Genomic DNA, 24,292 nt, shown 5'->3' on the forward strand with positions numbered 1-24,292 from the left:
ATTTCGATATATAATGACTACCACCACCATCTTCCGCTTAGTGTCTCGTTCTACCTGGAGGTCATTCGCTAGCTCGAGATGTTTTATATCTACCAGTACTCGGAGACTTGCTGACCCTTGGCCTCTTCCTGGCTCCCCAGAACATCTAGCTTCAACAGAAACGCCATCCGATGAGGCTCGAATAAAACCTTTGGAACGTCCAAATGAATCTACGGAGACACTCCGTGCAAGGCTAGTCTATCAGTCAAGAAAGCGTGGAACATTGGAGAGTGATCTGCTGCTTGCAACCTTTGCTCGAGATAACTTGAAGGCTATGTCTGAAGATGAGTTAAAGCAGTACGACAAGGTGAGTTGGTAGCACGGTTTTGGAAGTGGAAGTCATGTACTCATCGGTACTTCCTTCCAGCTTCTGGACGAACCAGACTGGGATATATACTACTGGGCGACAGGGAAACGGACACCTCCTGAGCGTTGGGCCGGCACTGCTTTGTTGGAGAAGTTGAGAGTACATGCGAGGAACGAAGGCAAGGTTGTGCGTCGTATGCCGTCGCTATGAGAGGTGATGCCATGTCTTTCTTTCAGCTATTGCATCTTTTAACTCGAAGTAAGCGGTTTATGGCGCTGCACTTCTAGGCCGACGTATCCGAATTACATCGATATGCACGCATTTTCGATCCTCTCTGAGTTTCTCCATGGCCAGAACATGTAGTATTCACCATACATTAATATATCGCGGCGTCGCAGGGCTTTCAAGTCGCTATTCTTCGCGATATCAAACCAAAAATTAACCGCTATCGTATTCATTGATTTTCATGATATACAACATGGAAGATGGGTGCAAATTAGTACGTGCCATCGGGTATTTGAATCATCCTTCCAGTCGCTGCATTAACGGATAGTCAGTAACGATACATTCTTTGTGGGATCCGCCTCGTTACAAGCTCAGCATAAAAGTGTATTTTTTCCGAGGACACCCATCCTTCTTTGTAATTTAACACTGAGTTTTTGAAGCACCGACCCCGAGACTCGAGTCTTGACTCTTGAGCGCGTATAGAAAACGGTCACGTGAATATTAGTCACGTGTAAACGCGCTCTTGTCGGAGTTTCAAATCCCGACAGAGGCCGTCATAAGTTCGTCATGTACTCGAGCGCCACTTTACTCGCTCAGTATAAGAACTCCTCCATGGCGCAACGCATTTTATTTTTCTTTCATCAACCACCATGCAAATCCCAATCAATTCTCGTAGACTTGCTTTAGTCATCCTCCTGGCTTATATTCCAACACAATCCTATGGTTCATCCTGGTTTGCTTCTGACTCTGCCCCAGCAGCATATCCATCTTCGTTTTCCTCCTGGACTCCTGCGCAATATGTATCTTTTCAGAATTCTATTACCTCTATGCGCGACAGCACCTTCGATGCCTGGGATGAATCTCGTCTTCGCGAATGGCTGTTGGAACAGGGAATCGTCGCTCCCAAGGGTCCCAGAGAAGAAATCGTACTGGTAGCTAAACGCAGATGGAGAGATTGGCAGGATGCCAAAGCGAACTTCGATGCTTCTGCGAGCAGTATGGGAAGTTCCGCCTCGAGTGTAGTGTCTTCAGCGATGTCTCAAGCCTCCTCTACGGTGGATACTGCTGCTTCATCTGCCTCTTCGGCGGTAGTCTCATACGTTGCGCAGGCTACTGCTGAGCTTCCCCAGCATCCTTTAGATGACACGAAGGATTACGTGTGGTCTACATGGGATGATACCCAGCTTCGCAAGTATCTCGTTCAGAAAGGCGTCATTGATGACCGTACGGCTGCTGGCAAGAAGCGCGACGAGTTAGTTGCGCTTGTTAAGGATGGATATAATAGTGCCCAAGGAAATATTTGGGAAACGTGGGGTGATAGTTATATGGTAAGCCAATGCAAATCTTCTGTTGGCACTTTGTTAAATTTAGTTACTCAGCGCGAATGGCTCGCATCGCACAACCTGATCGACACTCGTTCCCCTATCGAACACTCCCGAGACGAATACCTCGATTTAATGCGCACGTATTACTACAACACATCTCAACGTGTTTGGAATACATGGTCCGACAGTGACCTGAAGGCGTGGTTGGTCGATAACGGCATCGTGAAACGCGACGCAGAAATTCAGACGGAGAAGATGCGCAAATTGGTGCAGGATAATTATGCGCATGCTCAGTCGACGTTGAGTTCTTCGTGGACAGAATCACAGATGCGCGCTTGGTTGATTGAGAAGGGATACATGCGTAGTGATGCTCAGGTGAAGAGAGACGAGCTCATCAGTATGTTTTATAACAAGTAAGCCTCATATTCTTCTAGGCAAAGGCAATTTTCTGACATATACCCGATCCGTAGATATTCTGCCGCCTCTGCCGCCATCGCCCCATATCTCGTTTGGCCAGACGCCCGCCTCCGCGCATATCTCCGCGAACACACACTCTTTTCTTCCGCCTCCTCGTCTCCTTCATCATCGCAACAAATTTTCTCCCTACCCAAATCCCGTTCCGAGCTCCTAAAGGAAACCAGAATCAAATGGGTCCAAAGTACTTCTGCTGCTGAGGGAGTCGTCAACCGTCTCAAGGAGCTTTTAGACGACAACGTCATTGGGCCTGTTGAGGTGCAATTGGCGAGAGTGTGGGAGGTTTTGGTTGGGAGTAAAAAGGATACAGAAGTTTATGTGAACGAAAAATACGCTCAGGGGAACAACTATGCGGGGATGAAAGCAAATGATGCGTCCGATGTATATGAGGATAAGAAGGCCAAGGCGTATGCAAAGGTCAACGGAGAGATGTGAAACATTGAATGATTTGTTTTTCTTTGCGTCGCTCAGAACCGAATGTATTGTAGCACTATGATTGTCTTGTAATATCAGTCGGACATGTGTTTCTTCCCCAGTAAAATTACGCTAGTCTATAATACAAGTTTAGACTTGCCAACTTTAGTACATACTGTTCATCTTTGCGCACGGACCCGCAGTCCAATCAAAAATTCAACATTCAACGTTCAACACTCAAAATTCAACATCCACACATTCTCCACAAACTCTGCCCGTCGTCGAACTTGCATAGAAGGCATCAATTGAAAAAAATAAAGCAGTGAGGAGTTATCAGAATTTCAAAGCGCGAAAAGGGATCATCCACCCGCTATGTATTTCCTCTTCGCCGCAAAACAACCGCTCTCGTCTTCGTGGCACTCTTAATCCGAAAGAAAATTTCCCTCGGCGACGTAGTCACTACGAAGCACCACCACCTCGCAATCACAACTTCACTAAGGCCTTGGATATTAAAATTAAATTGCAGGTCGTCCTACCAAGTTGATCGTATTTGACTCGATTAGGCTTCGCCAGTATCAGCACCTTTACACAGTGTGATCCTCAGGCGTGTGGTCTTTGAACTTGAGATATGTACGGTCGTGGAGAGTCTCAGTATTAAGGGTGAAAAGGATGGATAAAGTGATATATATGTGTGATCACTGGGCACTCACAGGGGTATCGGAAGTTCAGAGATCACTGCAGAGAGTACACCAGAGCCACAATGGGCGATCAAATAATCCAAACGCATAATGGACCACGGATAGGATAGAATTTTATGATCTAAAGCACCTGAAAGGAAGCAACTGTGAATGAGCAGCCTAGGTCTGAGTGTCGAAATGGTGGGGTAGACGCAGGTTGCACGACCTTGATCAGCAAAAGAACTTGGGTGACTCGCAATAATTGAGAGTCAACACCCATCGAAAAACTCGTTATATGCGGATATCCGGGTGTTGCCTCACGGTTTTATCCATGGGTGGCCAGACAGAGAAACTTTTTCGAGGACGACAAGATGATGCGGATGCCTTTGTGATTGACTCATGTCTGGACCCTATTTCCCACAAGTGATGCAACTTGTCGACACTCGGATTTGGACCAATTTCCTCGTAACACAGGAGTATGAGATAGTTATGAGCGCCATAAAAGAAAGAAGGTGTAAATTGGAATTAGCACATTATCACCCACCCTATAAGTAGTAGCATCCTGAATTTAAATGTCGGAGTCCATTCGGGTTCCAAACATCTTCAAGTTGTTAATCTTCACAAGAGTTATTTTATTCCGTCCAAAATTGGCGGGGCTATATTTGAAGTCGGATAATCCTGAATGATGGATGTATGAAGGAAGAGCATCTGAAATGAGGAATACGAGGGAACGTGGAAAATTGATACATAATGACCCTCATGTTTCAATAACCAAGTAGCGCCGGCGAGCGGCAGGGCCCGCTACCCAGTCAACGGTCTGGTTTTATTGTTATTACATTTCAGTTGTAGAGCGAGCGAATGCGTCTGAACTAACATTAACAATATGGCCGTATTGGGTTCCAGTGCCCCTAAGAGTGCCATTGACAAAAGCATCTACAGTAAAATAAACAAAATTAGCATACATTGTAAACACTACAGTACATAGAATAAATAAAACAAAAGACCATTTGTCAATCTCATAGAAGAGAGAATAAATCGTAGAGGCATGTAGAAGTAAGTTTACGAAATGACTAAAAAGTGTTTACTAAAATACACGTGGTGAGCCATTTGATCGCAAAATCAAAAAGCTCGCTCACCCTTCAACCTCTAAAGAGGTAGCGGGAATTTCGTCTTTTTTCAGCGGTAGGGTTTAGCAGGAGTAAAAACTTTTGCTGTTTTTTTTTTAGTTCTCAAGCAAAAATAAATGGTGATGCACTAGAACAATCGCTCATTCCATTCCATTTGCGACTCTCTGATGTATACATACACGCACTTTTTGATTTACAATTTCCAGGTGAGGTTGAGAGTGAGAGTGAGAGCGAGTGTTCATGGCCACAAAGGTAGAACGGCGACAGGTAAGCTTCACTTGGAAAAGAGGTAACCGCGAAAAAGCTGCGAAAGAGCTAGAATTCGTACAAAAAATCGCAATGGATGCGGCAAACACCGGGTTTTTTCCGCTTTTTTGGGGGAAATAGGCACATCTTTATGGTGCCACCGGGTCGTAAGGTTAAAAGAAAAGGATGAAGGCTATACCGTGGCACGCACGGTTTCAAACGAACGTGTTTTCTTGAGCGATGAACGGGTATGAGCGGCCGGCAACGCCTCATACGACAGGATATATCCTTGCATGCCTAAAGGCATTTCCTATACACCAAACATTGGCGAACTAGGCTTTGAAGTGGCGAAATATACCGCATGTGATCCTTTCAGAGTTATGCCTGAGCACCCGAAGGGTCCACGGCTGGCCAGGAGATTCCATATTCAAAAGAGAACCAACAGGAGGGTGCCAACCGCGCAACGATGGGCCGAGGTGATGATGATTTCCCTGGCGGTCAATTGGAGTTGCCAAAGCACGCAAAAATTCCGACTAATCTGTTCATGTGTGTCATAGAGCTTCGGAAGGATGGCCAGAGATAGCTAAGGAGTCCAGCAAGAACCAAAAAGAGCTTTTGAAACACCGTGAACAAGATCACCAGGCCGATGTTCCTTCCTATGTAATTCTGACCGATTTGGAATGTGCGGAGGCCAAATGATTTCTCTGCTTGATGGTTTGAATGCTGTCCTATTGTGGGCATGAACGTGACCAATAATGGTGGGTTGACAAACGCAATTTCCTTGAGAAATGTTGAGAACCGCCCGGTTTAAAAAGACCAGAACGCCGTCATCATCGCCTAGTTGACTTCTTGAACGTTTACCATACGCCGGACATCTAGTCTACAGCCATGAACAACGCCGACAGACGAACTTCTTCCTCCTCATCGAGCTCACCTAATCAAGAGAAGAGGTCGTTGTCTGAACAAATATCTTCTATAGGCGCCAGGATCAACCGGGCGCTAAGCAGAGGTCGCAGTGAAGAACGTTCAGCAAGAGACTTTGACAACGATTCCTTAACCAGTTCTTCCGCGACAGTGGTCTCTGTTGAAGGTGAGATAGCTTTTTCTTTGAAATTAAAGGTAGATGATGGTGGAAGAAGTTCAAGAACGGAATATATCCCTTATCGCAAATCCTTATCTCTATCACGTCGGCATCGTGTTTCTTCTTTATTCAACCATTTAAAACCATTATGGGACTTTCGAAGCTAATTAGTTTGATTAGGGGCTATAGGTGAACGCTCAGTCTCGAGAGGGCGAGAGGGATTACGTGTCCGTAACATACAGCTTTATTGTCAAAGCTACATCTCTGACGGAACTTCATTTAGCGCTCCTCGGGAAGAGGAGGAATCGGAAACATCGTAGCATCCGTTCCAGAGGATGCCGTCGTAGAGCAATCAGTGTCCCCAATTCGAGGAAGAGATATTTCCAGACCATCAGAAGTGCCAACAGGAATTGTACGTTTCTTCGTACCCTGAATCTCTGCGAAAGAGAACTCATATGTCCCAGCCCTTTGCTGGTAGCACAGGACGTGGAGGTGCAGGCAATATTCGTGCACCTTCTCAGGAGCAGAAGTTCGATTCCGATGCTATAACCCTCGTTCCCTCGGTTCGTAACATCAACATTGAACCGATTGCAGTCTTAAAACTTAATCCATTACAATAGCGGGTAGATACCTCAAACGTCCGATCGCCTTCCCAAACGTCGCCTTCACGACATATGTTATCGACAGGCCGAGGAGGTATAGGTAACATCAAGAAGAATCCCGCCAGCGACTTGAACACTAGGTAATGTTTCATACACCTCAATTCGGTTTTTCACTATTTCATAACCATTTCACGAAGTCAGGGGGCAGCTTCGAACGAACAGAATGGGCATGAGTAAGAGAAATTGAGCGTATACTTGAAGTGTGGAAGGCCAAGACTTGAATATTTGAATGTAGTATAAAAAGAAAAATCGCACGTGTCAGCTAGTACTCGGCCTGACGTTGCAGGAGCCGAGGTGGTAGTAAAAATAAATTCAGTTTGGACCAGGCCATTCCCTATAGAAGTTCAAAGGACGGAGAATAAGTTACTGAAGTTTGAAGCTCGACCGAGTCGTCCGTGACACAGGCGTATTCACAGTCAATAGCTGAAACATTCCAAAAAAAATACTCACCTCCTAGCTCTCCCCTTCCGACAATTCGGGGAGGCTAGCTATAGGCTGTATTTCGTCATTTCTGTTCCCTGAGGTAGCTACACTCGAGTAACCCCCGACTCGGAGTGAACACAGTGCATCCTAGTGTCATGATTACTGAAGGGGTAGAAAGGAGGGTCGGAAAAGGGGCTTTTCGTCACTCGCCAGTGAGACCCGGAATTGAGAGCCCCGATAGTCCTCGACTTAGGTCTCATACCCCCGACTCAGTTGAGAAAAATCTATAAATGAAGGGCCTCGTTAGCAGAAGTGGTCAACAAACTTGAATTCATACCACATCCACACCCGTTGCCGAACTTAACACTTAAAACTCACAATGGCTACTCTCGGTTATGCATACTGTGTCCTTCACGACATGTACTTTGCGGATCACAACGACCGCGACCGACACATCCAATCTTCTGATGATCACCCGCAATGCCACATTTGCGATCGTCGATTCAAGGATCGCAATGCTCTCCGTAACGTGAGTTTTCATCTTTTATGATTAAGCTCCTTCTTGATAGCTAACCTCCCATTTCCAGCACTGGATCGTTGCCAAATATCATTATTATTGCGTTGATTGCAACAAACATTTCAATACTGCTGTAGGATTGGAATACCATATCGACGAAATTCACGTCGGCGGCGATGACTCTGACGACGAGGATGAGTGCAGCGACGAATCCGAACACTATGACGGGTGGGAAGACGATCGTGGCATGGATCGTTATCCAGACGGCGTTCCTGCCGAGTCACAAGCCCATAAATTAGGGGTTAATGACGATAATTCTTGGGAAATCTGGGACGACCTGGATTTCGAAGACCAGGAAGACCTCATGGATCCCTCGGAACCATCTCTTGACGATTATGCTTCCAACTCTGACGATGAGGTTGATGAAGATGACGAAGAACATCTTTCCCACCATTTCGAGTGCCCAATGTGCGAAGAAAAAGACTGCGGCACGATATGTACCACGCTTTGCGGGCATATATTTTGTGCACCATGTATTATTGGGGCATACAAGTACACAGAGGCGTGTCCTATTTGCGACGAAATTGGAGAAGTCAGCGAGCTCCGTAGGATATACATTTCAGAACAATAATTCCACCTTGTATACCCATATTCTTGCAATGATTACTTGAATTAAACATATACCTAAACTCGCTGAACAATCTGATAATTGTGGCACATGTGAAATTACACGTAAGTCTTCTGACGATCGCAAAAACCAGGCAAAAACCAAAAACGCACGGAAAATGGGCAAAGTCGCCGCGACATTCATCATACTGATATTTAAAGGGGCAATTCTTTGCAAGTCCCCGCTCGAAGACAGCATCGTTACCGCCTTGATTTTACTCATATAGACGCACAGGGCATGAAAATGATAGGTGTGTGCGCTGTTGACTGCTGTTGGAGATGAGTATTGGAAGCTAATGCCACGTGCCTTGAATCCATCATCGAACTCGGCGGGAGCCGCATCTTCTTTTGATCCACTTGGTTCATATATTTCATTCATGCTTCGACAAAACATTTTCTTCACAAAATGGCAACTGGCACATTAGTTCCGTCTCAACCAAACCTCGATAATAGCACGCCTGATATCTTGGTTGTCGACGTCTATGCATATGTCCGGAATCCGATCTCGCGAGTTACTCCTCCCAACTCTCGCAACGATGAGCAGACCGTGAACGAAGGTCATTGAACCTGAGTTGAGGGTCAATATTTTTGTCCATTTTGACGTGGTTTTGGAATACAGACTCATGATATCCTCACTAGGGCTCCTACGCCATTACCTGTCTGCATCACCTACTATCTCATGCTCTGAAGACGCCAAGCTTTCCTACGCAGTTCGAGCCCGTGTTTCTCACAGTCTTACCAAGACGATATTCTACAATACCAATGGCCTTCGTGATTTGAAACCAGAATCCTTGCCCTTCCATCACAAAGAAACTCGAAACCATTCACGGTCCCACGTCCTCTCCGTTGATGAGACGTAGAGCTGATCACCCAGCTACATGAGCTTTCTCGCAAATTTACACGCTATTTTAGGCGAGTCGGATAAGGGTGAGGACCGATGTACAGAACTAGCGCGGCGTTTGAGCGGACCTGGGACCGCGTCTATAGAGATTTCGATGTTCAAATACTTTGGTTCTATCTTTCTCAAACACCAGACCTTCCTTCGATTAGGCGACTCGAGATCACCTCAATTACAGCGCATGTAACTTGGTGTATGCGCCGCAGCCACAGAGTTCTGAGATCGTAGCGCTACCTCAATCATAGGTTCAGTCCTTTTTTGCTTTAGTTACCGACAAGAGGGGATCATAGTGTGATTACACTGTGAGTTCGCTTGTTGCGCTCTCTCCTCACACAAGATTAGACTGCGCAGCGTGCCTCTGCGTCCACTTTTGATCGTTTGAAGCAACGGCAGAAGGCCGGATCACACGGAGCAGGTTGCTTCTCCGGACCCCACGGTACAAACAACGTGCTAACAGCGCGGCTGCGCCACAGAGCATCACTGGAGTCATTCTTGCAGTCCGCTTCTGCCTTTCTCTTTTATAGCCGGTCACTTTGAGGTGCAGGTGTCCAGCTGTGTTGACCTCAACCTCCTGATCCTTTCTACATTGAATGAATCTTTCCTGCCTCTGTTTCAAGTAAACTCTTTGTAGGTGAGATCCGAATAACAAGTATCCCTTTTTACCTAATTCTTATCTCTTTCAGTGATCATAAATACAACCCATACTCGAAAACTCCCCCTCGACCATTTTCCATGATGCCCTCCACCTTGACCGCTTCTCCAGTCATTCAACCGTCTAGTTCGAGTCCGGTCCAAAAACCGACGTCTCTCCGCAACGCACATACATACCCTCCCACCAATCAATCACCGTCTTCACATCCATCACCTTCATCCCCACTGGTCTCAGCCCCTCGAATGAATCGATCCTCCTCCTCACCTTCCAAAACCACCAGACCCGCTGTAGTCAACGTGGCTTCGAATCTCATCGTCAAAATTCGTCAAGGCGCGCATGCTATGAGTCACATCCCGAGCCACCACCGTCGTGCTTCGGATGCGTCCAGTCACAGTTCGTCCAGCTCATCTGAAGAGGAGAAAGCCGGAAGCGAGGCGGCTCAGCCTATGGCTTCTCCCATAAAGAACATGACGCGGAGGAATCATTTAACGTGGCGGTGCTCTTCTGGTTCTCCGCGGACTTTGCAAACAGCTCCAGATCACCAGGCGGAGCCATTTACATACAAAGATACGTTCGTGTGCTCTGGAGGCGTCAATTTACCTCTTCTTTTGCGCATGACGAGGGTGAGCCTGGTAGAGGTCGTCGAGAGCCGTGCGGGTATCGGCATGGGTTTTGGAAGTGGAAGAAAAATTGTTCTGGATTCCGAAGAGTGAGTTTTTCTCAAACTGTATTCAATATTGATTACTGACTGTGAACCCACAGATGGACGTGTAGGATAAGTGGTCCACCTGTACAACCTATATCTCCTCCTTCGACGCCAACGTCAGCAACGTTTACACCGATTTTTAAGCCAGCGTCGTCATCTCCTTATCACTCATATCCCTCGAAACGTCTCAATCTTGACACCGCTTCTGCCTCTACTAGCAAGACGAGCATAACACAGAGCCCGACCAAGCCTCACAAGAATGTGAAGAAATACACAGTTCACATCCACTACTATGCTAGCGCAACGATCGTTGCCTCTGCTGGTAGCTCCCCAACGATTGGCAGAAGCGAGTGCAATCAGCCCGTTGCTCTAGACCGGGCGAGAGAAGGAAGCATACAGGGTCTAATGACGATCTTGAGCAGGCGCGAGCCTAAATATTAGGATCGGCTACATAAGTCTCAAGCTCAAAATCCTAAACTTCCTAAATTTCTTGACTACCGTTTCCCTGTCTGCGCCTGCACACTGATCATGCTACAATCCTACTTGATTTCAACCTTACTTCCCTCCGATTTGGTTCTCTTTCCTACATCTCCGTTGATTCTTACCTCTGCTCATAAAATACATTCATGGACGTTGATAATCTTGCCCATTTATGTATCATGCTGTTCCTGTATTCACATTGTACTAACTACCACAACCACATTGTTATCAATATTCCAGCCAAGCCACTACTTTGCACTATATGTACATACTGTACTATGTACCAATATTTTCTTGCTTCCATCACAATACTGTACCTAGTCGTTCTACCACTGTTACTTGAAAGGTCCATATGTTTCGTTTAATTGGTAGTTCCTGCATCTCAGGCTCTTCTCGCATTTTTTGTACGCCTTGCTCTCCATCCTGCAATCCTCCGTGGAGTCACGGTGAGAAGCCAAGCCAAGCCAAGCAAGTCCTACTCACTCGGAAATAAGCTTGGATCAATTTGTCCTGAGGCGGCGTCTCCTAACGACGAATATACCGCCATTGTAATATCTCAAGCGTATACTTTGTGTGCCAAGTGAACTGCAGGTACTGTAGGGTACTGTACATAGGATTTTTACTCTCACTGTTTCTATCCAACTCCGTTTTTCTCTCATAAAGACCAAGTTTTCTTTGCCCGACTTGCCCTATGATAGGTAAGATCCCAATTACCCAATCTCTGTTCGCCCACCAAGTGGTTCATTGGAGTTTATCTGGAAGCTTGCCGCATATAGAGACCGTCGACCTCGGAGGAGAGAAAATGATGATGTTTTCAAGTGGTCAAGGCAAGACTCGATCGAAATTAGGAACACCAAGTTGAGTCCTGTTGAGTCTGAGCTGAGTATATGTAGACCTGGTATAGACCAAGATAACTAGAATAGTCGTCATATCCGCGCGTATATTAGTACGCCCTTGATAAGCAGAGAACTTCACCTTGCTTGCAAGGTCTATTCTACCCCGGAATTGGACATTTCTTGATGTGCAGGCACACTTTGAACTTGTTTCGTTTTGAAGGTTCCACAACAACTCGCCCATTCTCCATCTACATGAGATTCTGAACATATGGAGGTCCTGTACCCACTCGCGGCGTGCCCTGTGCGCGCCGCATTTTAAATCTACAATATTTACCAAGCAAGGTGTGGTCCACGACAGTGGAGCCTATAATAAAGGAAATGTCACACGGGAACGTGCGTGCGCTGTGGAAACTTGTGGATAGCTGTAACCTGGCTGTAACAGCTGACAATTTCCTTCGCATTTGTAACGACGCTTCCACTCTGACCCAACTACTTCTCGTCAAGACCGATCCAACCAGAGAGAGTATAAATACTTGGAGAGCTAAATGGTTTTATGCCTGGAATTTTAAATTGTATTGTAATTGCCTCCGAGATGATACGGCGTGTAAGTAACTATCAGGTAACATAAACCGATCAGGTTCGCTATATTTTCCTGTCTTTTTTTCCTTTTCTTTCCTCTAAGGGCTCCTCTCGTTCGACAGCATTTTGTTCCTGCTTTAACAGCGGCAGAAGTAAATCGGAACTGCTTCTGGGCGTTACCACTGTCTAGGACGTTCTACATTCATTGACTGCAAAAAACGAAGAGATGGTAGGTTCCCTTCATCAAAGCGACATGAAGCAATTATCTGCCACGTACGTATCCTCTCCATCATTTGCGGGCCCTGCTTGTCCATTTATCCCTTCGTTATCACTCAATTTCCATGGCTGTGTCCCGATGTATTCAGAGCTCTTCTCTTCGCGTCGTGGGTCAATATGGGCTTGTACGGCGTTGAGGTTGTGTTGTGCGCTTACTGCATGGGGTGGTGCTGCATGAATACAGACAAATCCATGAGCGGGCCAGCCAATACCACACTGCGCTTAAATGGTGATACAAGCTGGGCCAGGGAAGGCACTAGATCCAAGAGAATGGGATCAAAGTGGTTCATAATTGGGGCGCTGGTAAATGATACGATATGTACGGTTGCGTTGTGTTTGGACACGTATCTTGTGAGTGTTGAACGTTCATTCTTCATTTAATTTTCGTATTGTCGATTGATGATCGGGCACTTGGTATGGATTCAATCCAGATCATCCGACTCTCGAGTTCTTCGCAGTCAATGTCCTCAAACAATCGTCTTTGGCCCACAGCTATATGGATCCTGACAACTACTCTTGCTACAACGTTTGAGCAGATGTACTTTTTGCACCGTTATTGGACAATGTGGGTATATTTATTATTTACCATTCCGTCATTCGCCCGTTCTCTTCATATTAACAAAAACCGAATACAGATCGAAGGACTGGATCATTACATGCATGCTGGCCGTGCTGATATTATCTAATGTTCGTTCTTACAATTTGAACACAGTGTCGTTGTGGCTGACCCTAGGCCGTGTCTGTGGTTGGACCACTGAACAGTTCGTGTTTATCTTGGTCATTGACGCTGCGTTCATTCCGACGGGAAACAACTCCGTTGTATTGCAAAAGCTGGACGCACCATTGTAAGTACATTTTGCGCCAGTGAGTGGGGCAGATGGTTGTGAATTCATGCGCATACGTGGTAGTGTCTCGTCGTTTATCATTACCGTGACAGACATTTCATTAGCCCTTGTCCTTGTGTGGAAACTAAAGTCTGTGAAGGCTCGTCAGCTATCCACTCGACGGTGGGTCTTATGTTAATCATCAGAAATAAAGGCTCGATGAAAGATAACGACTTCTTCCCAAATCCAAGGTTGCTCCGAAAAATATGTATTTACGTCGTAGGCTATGGAAGTATCACAGCAATATCTTCAATGTTGTTGTTGGTGATGTGGGCTGTAAATGTCAATGGTGAGCAAGTGTCCTCGAGCAATATACAACAAATTTGCTCCTCTCCTTTCCTTACTCTTATTATTTCGGGGCATAGGATATATGTCAATCGTCTATTGCATGGGACGCATATACTCCCTGACCGTCCTGTGCAACTTTCTGTTTGTATCAGGATGGCGCGACGAGGCTGCTACCACTGATATTATCCTTGATCCAAACTTGACAGTGAAGGGAACTGAATTCAACAGTGTGTTAGGTGAGCTCTAAGTACTCCGCAAAGAATATTCGCTGTGATAAGCAGGGAGCTGAGCACTTATCTTTGCACTCCGTTAGAAGACCTCCCAAAGTTTCAGCTGACTTCCAGCAATGCCTCCACACCTGCAAACAGTTTCAATTTGAATTCGAAACGTCTTTCGAATTCTTCAACACAGTTAACATCCATTCTTCGAAAGGATACGGTGGCTCCATCGTTTTCAATGGATACCCTGTGATAATGGCTGTTCTGCGTTCGAGACTCGAGAAGAATCTGAAGGCGTTGAGATGTAGTATGGCTTTATAGTGAATTAACACAACTTGGATATTTACAATTTACCGTTGATTGTCGTTCCTTACGTTTACTAGCGATAGAACAGCACACCTCTCTAATTTGTTTGTTGCCCAAGGAACATTCACAATACCTACTAACTAGTTACATACAGATTGTGTGGGACTTTCTCATTGTCGTGAACGCAATGATCTTTCACAAGGTGTAAGGAAGAAGAGATATGATGGCATGCAAATGAGTAACGGCGATCATGAAACGCGATTCAAGACACGGGAGATCAAAGAAAATGGAGACGACTTCCCGGCCTTAGCAGCCTAATCCAAGTCCTCGCCGTAGGAACGAATGTGGTGTCCGCCATGAGGCAAGGCCGACTCCGCAGGGCCCGTGAGTTCGAACGGACCCATAGGGCCAGCGTTGCTCGCGGAGGGACTACCCACTTCCACCGTCCCGGTGAAAACTGATTCTGCAGGAGTCTTTGGCGAAATGATGAGGGGAGCGTCAGAGCCACTAGTGGCAGAGATTGTATCCCGAACATCGAAGTAATTACGGCGCGCGCGTTTGTCCGAGTCGGAGGGCGATGCATTATTACTAGACTATCTATCAAGATGACCACCGACGCGAGGAAAAGGGGCACCTGGCTCAAAGTGTTGCTTATTGCGGAGATTTTTGAGCAAGTTGAAACCTTTCTCGAGGGCCGGGGATTTGGACAAATCTACCTCATTGACATTGTTAGAACCAGACGTAAACAATTCTGATTTTGGTTTGGCATCTTGGGAGCCAGAGCCGGAAGGATTGTCTCCACCACGTGCGTCTAAGGACGCACGGCGAGCAAGTACAGTAGGGGTCTGATGATTACTGGGTTCTTGTGAGCGCTACGAAGGTAGGGATCAGGAGTTAGGACAAATCGACGAATGAAGAGGAACGAAATAAACCTTATCGTGAGATCCAAGTCCAGACGGACCCTTGAACAGGCAAAGCAAGAGCGGAAGAAGCGACTCCGACTACAAAGACGGCAGTAAGCACAGAATAAGTGTAAACCATCGCAGTTTTTGGTATGTGAGAAAGGCAGAGAGATCGTCCCGACGACGTTGGGTTTGAGTTGATGTGTGTCAAAGACAATGAGTCCAGCTCTGTGGGGATGCAAAGGCAATGTCAGGTCCTTTTTTATACCTTTGTTTTCCCTAGATCGGGACCCTCAAACGAATTTCTCCATCGAACCCAGCTAAATTCGCGCTGTTTCAGGCTGCATCTTAGCACTGTTGCACCCGACGGAGGAGCGTAGACAAAGCTCAAGAGGAGTAGGCACTGCTATTCAATCACCTTGATTAACCGTAAACAAATAATTCCTTTCCTTTGTCGAAGTAGAGTCTAGTAGCAGCTATGTAGTAGTATGCACGGCGAAGTTTTCGGATGACTGTCAGTCAATAGTCACCTTGCTTGCAAGGTCTATTGCACTCCGGAATTTAGATTATTTTGTGCAGGCACATGTTGGTCATGTTTAGGTCTGTTTATTTTGGTTCAAAATTGCCAAACACCACTAATCTCTCTCTCATTATTTGTTTCCAGTCTTATACTACTTTATAGCTTCTACTTCACCCCTAGCCACATTATTTTTCCTCTTCTATGTATCATATCTATTGCTCGAATGTATTTTCTCATGTGTTCCTCCTACCAGTCCTCCCAAAATGATTATGTTCATTTCCACTCTCACTTGCATTAGCCATATGGGATTGCAGGCCACTGCACTGTGTGCATGGCATAAACTCAGCTGGTTTTCTAAAATAACATTACTTATTGAATGTATTACATTTGGGCACCCTTTGGGTGCCAACTACTAACATGACAACAAAGATGCACAATTGCATCAAAGGGTATTGCAGCTACCTCTGAGATAATTTTGCTACACCAGCAATTATGAGGCTGGAGTTCACGGAAGTGACTTCCCATAAGGATTATTGGACAGTAATTATTTCTAATTATTTCTAATGTCCTAAGCAAACTAGTCCGATCAACAGATTTTGAGCAGAACTCAAGCAGAACCATCTACAGAAGGGTCCGGACCCCTCCCTAGAGGGTTTTGCACTTGCTTACTGGGATAAGTGAACAGCGCATCAACTGTCTGTCTGTTGCATCAGACCAGTTCAAAAATTATTTACTCAGATTATTGGGCAAAGGTTGACAGGAATCCATCCAGTATCATCCTTATTGTTAGAATAAATTAAACTCAGTTGTTACTGTAGCAACTGAGGTGAGTTGGTGCCACCGACTGTGTGATATATCTAAACTGTATAGTATCAGGTAATAGCACTGTCTCATGGTTATATGGTCCCTGAGAGGCTGTCAGTATGTACAGAGTACTTTCCCAACACTTATATATGGCACTCCATGCAAAACCAATTTCCTTTTATGGTGGGAATTTCTCCTTATTTGAACAAAAGTAATACTGAGTTGAATTGTATTATTTCTTGTGACTGGCATGGGATATCATGGAACTGTGACTCTGTTACACTTATTTTCTCACTCAGTTACTCCCTGTTACTCCATCGAATAGTTTATGTAGATTTGCTTTTATTTTGCCTTTCTCAAAAGAATTCACTATCAGCACCTGGAAGGCACCAAGAAAGGAGCCAGGTTTTTGCCACGCACAGTGGTGCAGTGTCCTTGTCAAGACCATGCCTCAGCATCATGCTCTAGTGCTCAGTACTCCAAAATCTATCATTTATTGTTATCCTTCTTATTGTCCTTTCTCGCTACACATTCCCTTTCTCCCTAGTTTATTTTTATTGTCTTATTTTCTACCATGAAGACACTAAGTATACAACCCCTAGTAGCTAGTCTAGCTCTCTGCCCCAATACACCAATTAGCTGGTATAAATACTCCTGTACCATACTCTAGTTCTTCAGTTTAATTATCATCTTAGATCAATACTCTCTGTCCTCTGAAGTCTTAAGACTCCCTTGAGCACTCTCAACTTCAATCTTAAAACTTATAGTCCTCTGGTCTGCTCCTCATCATCAGCATTAACGAGCTTGCCTTGTTTTTGTGTGAAAGAGAAAGGAAGGAATCTAATGAGCACTCCAACCAACCAATCTAATACACAATATGCGAGTTCACTGCTATCAAATTTATTTAATAGCAAGGGGTAGCATTGGCAAAGGTTCCGCAAAGCTTTGAGAGCTAAGTAAGAAGCTTCGATCAATCAATTTGAATTGTTCTAAGGATTCGGTATATTCCTTTGATTAAGGTAGATTCAGCATGATTTGTGCTTTGATTGTATTGATATGGGTATATCAAGAATTGGGGTTTTGAATCAAAGTAAATTAAAACCGAAACACACAGACCCCTACGGAGGGCTAGAACTATGTGCTGGCACAACCACACAGCGTGATTTGCCCTTAAGACCAACGACTGATCCTAAGTTCGAAGAATACCCAACAACTGGATATACTTCTCGCAGTCACAAGGAGCAGAACACAATGTTCCTATACTCACAAGTGCCGGGCCCGAATGGCTGCTAGCGAAGAGGTTGCAGTCTGGCGGGAGTGTGTCTTTCCTTTTTACAGATTAGCACTGCAATGTCATCCCAAAATCACTTGTATTCCAGATACATCGGATCGCTATTTATACATACAGAATATAGAATCGCACAGTACAATTAATTTAATACAATAAACGTTTGGAACCGCAAGGAAACTTCTACAATCGGTCAGGTACCATTTAATTTGAATCTACATGTCCTTATTTGGCCCATATTGGTTCCAAGATTCTAGTATGCCTCCAAACATAGGTAGGTACTTCAATATTCATTTAATTTAATTGTTTTTAGAGAATGACTCGAATGGTGTTCAACTGTCATTGCAGTTCAACACTTACTTCGATCGTTTGTCATCTCGTCCGGAGGCAAATCAGCTCTCCTCGATTCTAATCCTATCAATCTGATTCATCTGGATTAAACTAATTGCTTCTCTCTTTCAACAGACACCCATTGTGCCTATACTCTATCAAGGGAGTTACGCATAGTATTCATTTAATTGCATTCTTCAATGTTTTCTACGTCAGGACTCTTTGACATTCATTTGATATGTCTTCGGAGCCTCGCAGTCTTTCGATCGTTCTTCTAGTCATTTTCCTCAACCATGCAACTTGATTGGTCTATTAGACTAAATCGCAGTCCTTTAGATTAATGCATGATCTTGTTCTAGAAGGAGTATTTGGCAATTCCTGAGTTCTAGAAAGTCATTTCGAGTCAATCCTCGGTTCATGGTCACTTGAGTAAGTTCTTCCAAACTCCTGCCAGTGTAAGGTCCAATAAGAATACCCTTGGTATGTCATACGTGAATGGTCATCCTTCAGATGTAGTCCGAGTCTGGTATAATCCTGCTTGACAAACAGGTAGACTGCTATCCGTAGGTAGTATCGGGGATGGGTAAACTGACCAACTTGTGGTAGTATGGGTATATGGTCCCTTCAACTTGTTAGACTGATTCAGTATTGACTTTGACTGTCAATCTGGGTCTCAATTACAGTCCTCTCGATACAAATCTATACGTGAAAATGTCACAATTCACAATATAGACGTCTAGCCAAAATTTAGGCGTGTCATCGGAGCCTCGCAGTACTTCAATCATTCTTCTAGTCATTTTCCTCAACCATGCAACCTGATTAGTCTATTAGACTAAATTGCAGTCTTTTAGATTAATGCATGATCTCGTCCTAGAAGGAGTATTTGATAATTCCTGAGTTCTAGAAAGTCATTTTGAGTCAATCCTCAGCTCATGGTCACTTGAGTAAGTTCTTCCAAACTCCTGCTAGTGTAAGGTCCAATAAGAATACCCTTGGTATGTCATATGTGAATGGTCATCCTTCAGATGTAGTCCAAGTCTGGTATAATCCTGCTTGACAAACAGGTAGACTGCTATCTGAAGGTAGTATCGGGGATGGGTAAACTAACCAACTTGTGGTAGTATGGGTATATGGTCCCTTCAACTTATTAGACTGATTCAGTATTGACTTTAACTGTCAATCTGGGTCTCAATTACAGTCCTCTTGATACGAATCTATACGTGAAAATGTCACAATTCACAGCATAGACGTCTAGCCAAAATTTAGGCGTGTCAGTGTCACTGCTGCTCCTCATTCCTCTTGTCTTTCATCCCTACACCCTTGCTCCAAGGACTAACGGCAAGACAGTGGTGTTGTTAATAATTTCACTACTGTCCCATTCAACCCTCTGTGCTTAAACACTGAATGGCCCTTGGCATGGCTTTCCAGTGTATATGATCTTAACAGGCCTGCAATTGCATGTGGAAGAAAGAATTTAAGAAAAGTTACACAAGCCACTATATCACATGCATTAAACCACCTGATGTCACTGTTCAAATAAATTGGATTTCATCTTGCTGTGACTATTGACCTATATATGGTGAAATCTCACATAAGCAAGAAATGGCCTCCATTCATATGGACAAGTCTTCCATAAATTACAGCTAAATGCATATATCTAGTCAGAAATATGTATTCTATTTTAAAGTTTTACTCTTCATGCAGGTACACCTGCACACTCCAGTCTATGCACTGCACCCTTTTTCCTCCAGCTTGTCTTTCTGAATTGACATTGAGGTGCACCTTCTACATTATCAGTGTTTAGCTTTCTCACTTCTCTGCATGATACTCACTGTTCCTACTCCTCCGTAGGAACTCCAAAGCATATTAATCATTTTATCCATGCTAATTCTCCATACCCCTCTGCTGCCACCCACCTCCATCTCATTATTCATGTACCCTCTGTGGCCACCCAAAATTGTATTGTCTTGCTGTTGGCGCATACTCTGTACATATATACAAGAAGACAAGCTATGACTACACCGACCATCCATACACATATACGCTGTGCTTACCATATAACTATACAGTACCACCAGCTATATAATGCCTAGTAGAGATGCGCAAGCTCCCTCAGTTGTTCTGCTATCAACTGAGGTGAGCTCAGCAGTACATTCAGACACACACCTGCTAAGTTCACAGTAGTTAATCATTATGCTAACAGGTATCTACACAATATCAGTTGTTCCGCTATCAACTAAGTTAATCGTTACACTAACAAATCGTTATGCTAACACTTGCTACCCTTTGAACATCATGTCCCTTATCCCATTGCTATTGATGCTTTCTTCAGATGCTGTTCCTGTGGCTCCCAAATATGCACTAATTGCAGTCAAAATTTCTGTGTATCATTCTTCAATGCTCAATACCTCCCTGCAATGATAACCTTTCCCACAAGACACTCCTTTTCTTATGTGCCCTGCAACTTCCCCTCCAAAATTTTCTTCCATTGAATTCAATACTCCTCTCAACACACAGGTCCATATATGATGCCTCCACTGCATGTGCAAAGACAGTTTTTGAGAATGGAAAACAAGGCATTGAACACATTGGATTGTGGCTGGCATTGCAGTGGGCTGTGGGACACATTCACTGATGCAGGTACTGGCAGACATCTGTGGTCAAAATACATTGTCAGAGATGGTGGACTGGGCAAAAAAGTAGAGAGGTTGGTGTTGAAACAGCAGAACACCATGTCAAAACTGTAAATGCCTGCAATACAATGTATGTACTGATTATCATGCTACATTGTATCTGTAGTACTTGCAATAAAATTATTATCTTCATGTAATGAAAAGCATCCAGTACCAAGCAGGGTGCCATCCACGGCAGTGGAGCCTAGTAAATACCTGAGATTCACTTACAATAATTTATGTACATTGTATCTTCAACTTTGCATGGGTGGGATTATGGTTAAGGTTAATCATTATGGTTCCTCATTAGGAAAGGGTGGGGGTAGAACTTTTTTCGACTTACGCCTCGATATATTTCAACAGCGCAGCTCAACCGACTACCTAAAAGACATTCGAAAACCTGAGAATCAAAACTTCATTCAGCTGTATCCGTTACAACATCCGGACGAAAATAAGTTGCCGAAGACAACGCGATAGAAAGAACAGACATCATAGAGATGGCAAATACCAAGTACGTCCTCCGTTTTTTCTTTTCTCTTTAGATTTGGCTGACGACAATATAGCCCCTCGCAAGCATCCGACTGGAAATCAACACTCAACCCACCACCCCGCGACACACGGCCTCAGACGTCAGATGTATTAGGCACCTCGCTCAACATTGACTTTGAAGACATGGGTTTACCTAGGGCTCTGCTCATGGGTATTTTCGAAGCCGGCTTCGAACGGCCTTCACCAATCCAAGAGGCTGCCATTCCTACCGCCCTTAGTGGCCGGGACATTCTCGCTCGCGCAAAGAACGGCACGGGAAAAACTGCTGCATTCATTATTCCTCTCTTATCCAAAATCAACGTATCGAAACCATACATCCAAGGCATTGTCCTCGTCCCAACTCGTGAACTTGCGCTGCAGATTGCCAGCGTGACGAAAATGCTTTCGAAGCATATGGGTGTCGAAGTCATGGTCACGACTGGCGGAACGACCCTGAAAGACGATATTTTGCGATTACAACAGCCTGTGCATGTACTTGTTGGTACACCAGGCCGTATATTGGATTTGGCTGGCAAGGGTGTAGCGGATCTAGGGAAAGGCTGCAGAGTGTTTATTATGGACGAAGCCGACAAGTTGTTGAGTCCAGAGTTCGGACCAGTAATGGAGAGTTTGTTGGGATATCTTCCAAAATCAAAGGAGGGAGCAGAAGCGGAAGGATCGGGGAGGCAGGTCATGCTTTTTAGTGCTACCTTTCCGATGATTGTGAAGGACTTCAAGGCGAGCATGACTTGTTTGTGAGCCTTTCAATTTTGCTTACTTGTACGCAGGACAAACACATGCAAAACCCGTACGAAATCAACCTTATGGATGAGCTTACTCTGAAAGGTGTCACTCAATACTACGCCTACGTCGAAGAAAGACAAAAGGTTCATTGTTTGAATACACTCTTCAGCAAGGTTAGTGGAATGATTCATCGTTTTGTTTCTTCTTCTCAATCCAACCCCCTCCTGTCCGATTTACAGCTTCAAATTAACCAATCCATCATCTTCTGCAACTCCACAAACCGTGTCGAACTACTTGCGAAAAAGATTACAGAGTTAGGATACTCTTGTTTCTACAGTCATGCAAAGGTGCGTTCTACAACACCCATTCCCTTTGTATCTTGATCTTTCCATTCACGACGTCGAACAGATGCTCCAATCTCACCGTAACCGTGTCTTTCACGATTTTCGTTCAGGCACTTGCAGAAATCTTGTCTGCAGTGATCTTTTGACTAGGGGTATCGACATTCAGGTGAGCAGGGTTCTACGTTATTTTCATCTTCGGCGGATGGCTCGGGGTGGCGCATCAAATTAATATCGGGATGAGTTATGACGGATTTGCGTTCACGGCATCACCGGATTCTTCGACCGTTCAAACGATGCTAACATTTTTTTGGTTTTTTCATCATTGTCTCTTCCCCATCACTTCCACGCGTCGGACGACAACCAACTTATCTACTTAGGCTGTGAACGTCGTCATTAACTTCGATTTTCCGAAAAACTCAGAGACGTATTTACATAGGATCGGTGAGTTGCCGTTTTCCTTTGTTTGACTCGCTCTCTGACGGTTTTTTAATCTTTTTTCCCGTCTTCTTCACCTCTTCTCCGTATCATAGGTCGTTCCGGACGTTTTGGCCACCTCGGACTCGCCATCAACCTAGTCACATACGAAGACCGCTTCAACCTCGACCGCATCGAACGCGAGCTCAGCACGGAGATAGGGCCTATACCCCGAGAGGTTGATAGAGGGCTATATGTTTCTCTCAGTAGCACTGAGGAAGAGGTGTGTTTCACTTCCTTGCTCACCGATCAATGCAATTTATCCCAATTTAATTTTTTTCGTTGTGTAGCAAGCGATCCAAGTACGGCGGGAGAAAGAGCAGAAGGAGGCTGCTTTAAGGCAACAGCAACAACAGGGACAACAACAACAACAGGTATGTGCTGTAGTCTTTCGTTACTCAAATCACATTATTCCACCCAGCCCCTCTCTTTCTCGCGAATTAACTCTTTCCTGATTTCTCTCCCTCTAGTCACAGCCACGCGATCAACGAGAGCAGCTGCAACAACTCCAGCAACAAGCTGTTCTCCGAGAGCAGGCGCAGAGGGCGTTGCAATTGCAACAACAACAGCAAATGATGGCCTTGAATGGAGGAAGGAGATGAATTAGACAATAACTGTCACCATCAACTCCTCCAACCGAAGCATCCTACTCTGCGTCTTTTTCCCCCAAAGCCTTATACCGCCATTCACCGCCCGTTATCTGAATCATCATTTCTGCCTTCCCTCTCTCTCTTCTGGCTGATTTCGCGGGTACAATACCGCTCACGCCGTTTACTTGCTTATCTATTTGTCTCTTTTCTTCAAAGCTCGCATTACAAAGCTCTACTGTATCGTATCGTCTATCACACCGTTACTCGTCGTCACTTACTCGTTACTCACCCGTTATCACCGACGTTACAATTCTTACGCGATCCAGCCAGATCCAACTCTAACCAATTATCCTCATCCATCGCGGCTAATGCCTCACTCTCCCTCCATTCACCTTTAAATCCTGTATCTCATAGATCCCTCTATAACTCTCCCTTCCTCCTCTCCTCATCTTCCGTCTCTCACCCTCAATGCCTTCGACTCAAAGCCGTTCTTGACGTATCAAGGAATTCTGTCTTCCTCGTCCTTCCATCATACGATTCCATACGTTATCGTACATTCCTCACAATCTTCCTCCGATACTCTCCAGCGTAAACTCAACGTTTACCTATCCTCAACCCCTCCCTTTATTTCACACTTTGATTACATCCTTTCCTTCCCTCCTCCTTGCCCCAGTCCTTTACCTCCCTCATATCTCCCGTTAACCCTGAAATATCTACGCACCTTCCACCAATGTCATCAATTCAGCCACCGTTCAATTTTTCAATTGACATCTGACTACGGCTGACTACG

At 44.8% G+C, this 24,292-nt stretch overlaps 10 protein-coding genes across 10 annotated transcripts; 7 read left to right on the plus strand and 3 right to left on the minus strand.

Annotated features, from left to right (window-relative positions):
- Positions 1–13: 13 nt before the first annotated feature.
- C8R40DRAFT_1037695 (mitochondrial protein) lies at positions 14–556 on the plus strand (the record flags this gene model as incomplete). The annotated part of the gene is made up of 2 exons (XM_046223688.1): positions 14–346; positions 407–556. The coding sequence occupies 2 exons, from the start codon at positions 14–16 to the stop codon at positions 554–556; spliced, it is 483 nt and encodes a 160-aa protein (XP_046089496.1).
- A 665-nt stretch (positions 557–1,221) lies between these two features.
- Positions 1,222–2,805, plus strand: C8R40DRAFT_1066867 (uncharacterized protein; the record flags this gene model as incomplete). The annotated part of the gene is made up of 3 exons (XM_046225828.1): positions 1,222–1,899; positions 1,951–2,309; positions 2,367–2,805. The coding sequence occupies 3 exons, from the start codon at positions 1,222–1,224 to the stop codon at positions 2,803–2,805; spliced, it is 1,476 nt and encodes a 491-aa protein (XP_046089497.1).
- Positions 2,806–5,722: 2,917 nt separating this feature from the next.
- On the plus strand, positions 5,723–6,661 carry C8R40DRAFT_1167144 (uncharacterized protein; the record flags this gene model as incomplete). The annotated part of the gene is made up of 5 exons (XM_046230958.1): positions 5,723–5,924; positions 6,096–6,142; positions 6,199–6,327; positions 6,380–6,478; positions 6,536–6,661. 5 exons carry the CDS (start codon positions 5,723–5,725, stop codon positions 6,659–6,661), a joined length of 603 nt encoding a protein of 200 aa, XP_046089498.1.
- Positions 6,662–7,379: 718 nt separating this feature from the next.
- C8R40DRAFT_1037922 (uncharacterized protein) lies at positions 7,380–8,148 on the plus strand (the record flags this gene model as incomplete). Its single annotated transcript, XM_046223711.1, has 2 exons — positions 7,380–7,529; positions 7,588–8,148. 2 exons carry the CDS (start codon positions 7,380–7,382, stop codon positions 8,146–8,148), a joined length of 711 nt encoding a protein of 236 aa, XP_046089499.1.
- On the minus strand, positions 7,737–8,780 carry C8R40DRAFT_760604 (uncharacterized protein). The gene has a single exon (XM_046236144.1). The coding sequence runs from the start codon at positions 8,575–8,577 to the stop codon at positions 8,137–8,139; it is 441 nt and encodes a 146-aa protein (XP_046089500.1). The 5' UTR covers positions 8,578–8,780; the 3' UTR covers positions 7,737–8,136.
- Positions 8,781–9,666: 886 nt separating this feature from the next.
- On the plus strand, positions 9,667–10,973 carry C8R40DRAFT_760377 (uncharacterized protein). Its single transcript, XM_046236143.1, has 3 exons — positions 9,667–9,712; positions 9,765–10,442; positions 10,496–10,973. Exons 2-3 carry the CDS (start codon positions 9,814–9,816, stop codon positions 10,878–10,880), a joined length of 1,014 nt encoding a protein of 337 aa, XP_046089501.1. The 5' UTR covers positions 9,667–9,712; positions 9,765–9,813; the 3' UTR covers positions 10,881–10,973.
- A 1,224-nt stretch (positions 10,974–12,197) lies between these two features.
- Positions 12,198–14,398, plus strand: C8R40DRAFT_1089361 (uncharacterized protein). Its single transcript, XM_046227441.1, has 10 exons — positions 12,198–12,543; positions 12,612–12,708; positions 12,767–12,961; positions 13,042–13,175; positions 13,246–13,297; positions 13,373–13,455; positions 13,519–13,617; positions 13,686–13,783; positions 13,860–14,018; positions 14,096–14,398. Exons 2-10 carry the CDS (start codon positions 12,676–12,678, stop codon positions 14,251–14,253), a joined length of 1,011 nt encoding a protein of 336 aa, XP_046089502.1. The 5' UTR covers positions 12,198–12,543; positions 12,612–12,675; the 3' UTR covers positions 14,254–14,398.
- Positions 14,399–14,620: 222 nt separating this feature from the next.
- C8R40DRAFT_1234992 (uncharacterized protein) lies at positions 14,621–15,347 on the minus strand (the record flags this gene model as incomplete). Its single annotated transcript, XM_046233374.1, has 3 exons — positions 14,621–14,899; positions 14,924–15,178; positions 15,264–15,347. The coding sequence occupies 3 exons, from the start codon at positions 15,345–15,347 to the stop codon at positions 14,621–14,623; spliced, it is 618 nt and encodes a 205-aa protein (XP_046089503.1).
- Positions 15,348–20,581: 5,234 nt separating this feature from the next.
- On the minus strand, positions 20,582–20,930 carry C8R40DRAFT_1089374 (uncharacterized protein). Its single transcript, XM_046227442.1, has one exon. The coding sequence runs from the start codon at positions 20,882–20,884 to the stop codon at positions 20,657–20,659; it is 228 nt and encodes a 75-aa protein (XP_046089504.1). The 5' UTR covers positions 20,885–20,930; the 3' UTR covers positions 20,582–20,656.
- A 229-nt stretch (positions 20,931–21,159) lies between these two features.
- On the plus strand, positions 21,160–23,910 carry C8R40DRAFT_760899 (P-loop containing nucleoside triphosphate hydrolase protein). Its single transcript, XM_046236145.1, has 9 exons — positions 21,160–21,333; positions 21,386–22,088; positions 22,139–22,267; positions 22,334–22,441; positions 22,503–22,604; positions 22,816–22,879; positions 22,969–23,135; positions 23,203–23,286; positions 23,383–23,910. The coding sequence occupies exons 1-9, from the start codon at positions 21,320–21,322 to the stop codon at positions 23,512–23,514; spliced, it is 1,503 nt and encodes a 500-aa protein (XP_046089505.1). The 5' UTR covers positions 21,160–21,319; the 3' UTR covers positions 23,515–23,910.
- Positions 23,911–24,292: the final 382 nt, after the last annotated feature.

This window comes from Lentinula edodes (assembly GCF_021015755.1).
Source record: "Lentinula edodes strain Le(Bin) 0899 ss11 chromosome Unknown C8R40scaffold_6, whole genome shotgun sequence".
NCBI classification, from domain to species: Eukaryota; Fungi; Basidiomycota; class Agaricomycetes; order Agaricales; family Omphalotaceae; genus Lentinula; species Lentinula edodes.

Coding starts and splice junctions, on each gene's coding strand:
- C8R40DRAFT_760604 (XM_046236144.1), bottom strand. CDS start 8,577: ATGTTTTGTCGAAGCATGAATGAAATATATGAACCAAGTGGATCAAAA.
- C8R40DRAFT_760377 (XM_046236143.1), top strand. CDS start 9,814: ATGATGCCCTCCACCTTGACCGCTTCTCCAGTCATTCAACCGTCTAGT. Junction 10,443..10,495: donor ATTGTTCTGGATTCCGAAGA/GTGAGTTTTTCT, acceptor GTGAACCCACAG/ATGGACGTGTAGGATAAGTG.
- C8R40DRAFT_1089361 (XM_046227441.1), top strand. CDS start 12,676: ATGGCTGTGTCCCGATGTATTCAGAGCTCTTCT. Junction 12,962..13,041: donor TGTGTTTGGACACGTATCTT/GTGAGTGTTGAA, acceptor GATTCAATCCAG/ATCATCCGACTCTCGAGTTC. Junction 13,456..13,518: donor CAAAAGCTGGACGCACCATT/GTAAGTACATTT, acceptor CATACGTGGTAG/TGTCTCGTCGTTTATCATTA.
- C8R40DRAFT_1089374 (XM_046227442.1), bottom strand. CDS start 20,884: ATGGTGTTCTGCTGTTTCAACACCAACCTCTCTACTTTTTTGCCCAGT.
- C8R40DRAFT_760899 (XM_046236145.1), top strand. Junction 22,442..22,502: donor GTTTCTACAGTCATGCAAAG/GTGCGTTCTACA, acceptor GACGTCGAACAG/ATGCTCCAATCTCACCGTAA. Junction 22,605..22,815: donor CTAGGGGTATCGACATTCAG/GTGAGCAGGGTT, acceptor TTATCTACTTAG/GCTGTGAACGTCGTCATTAA.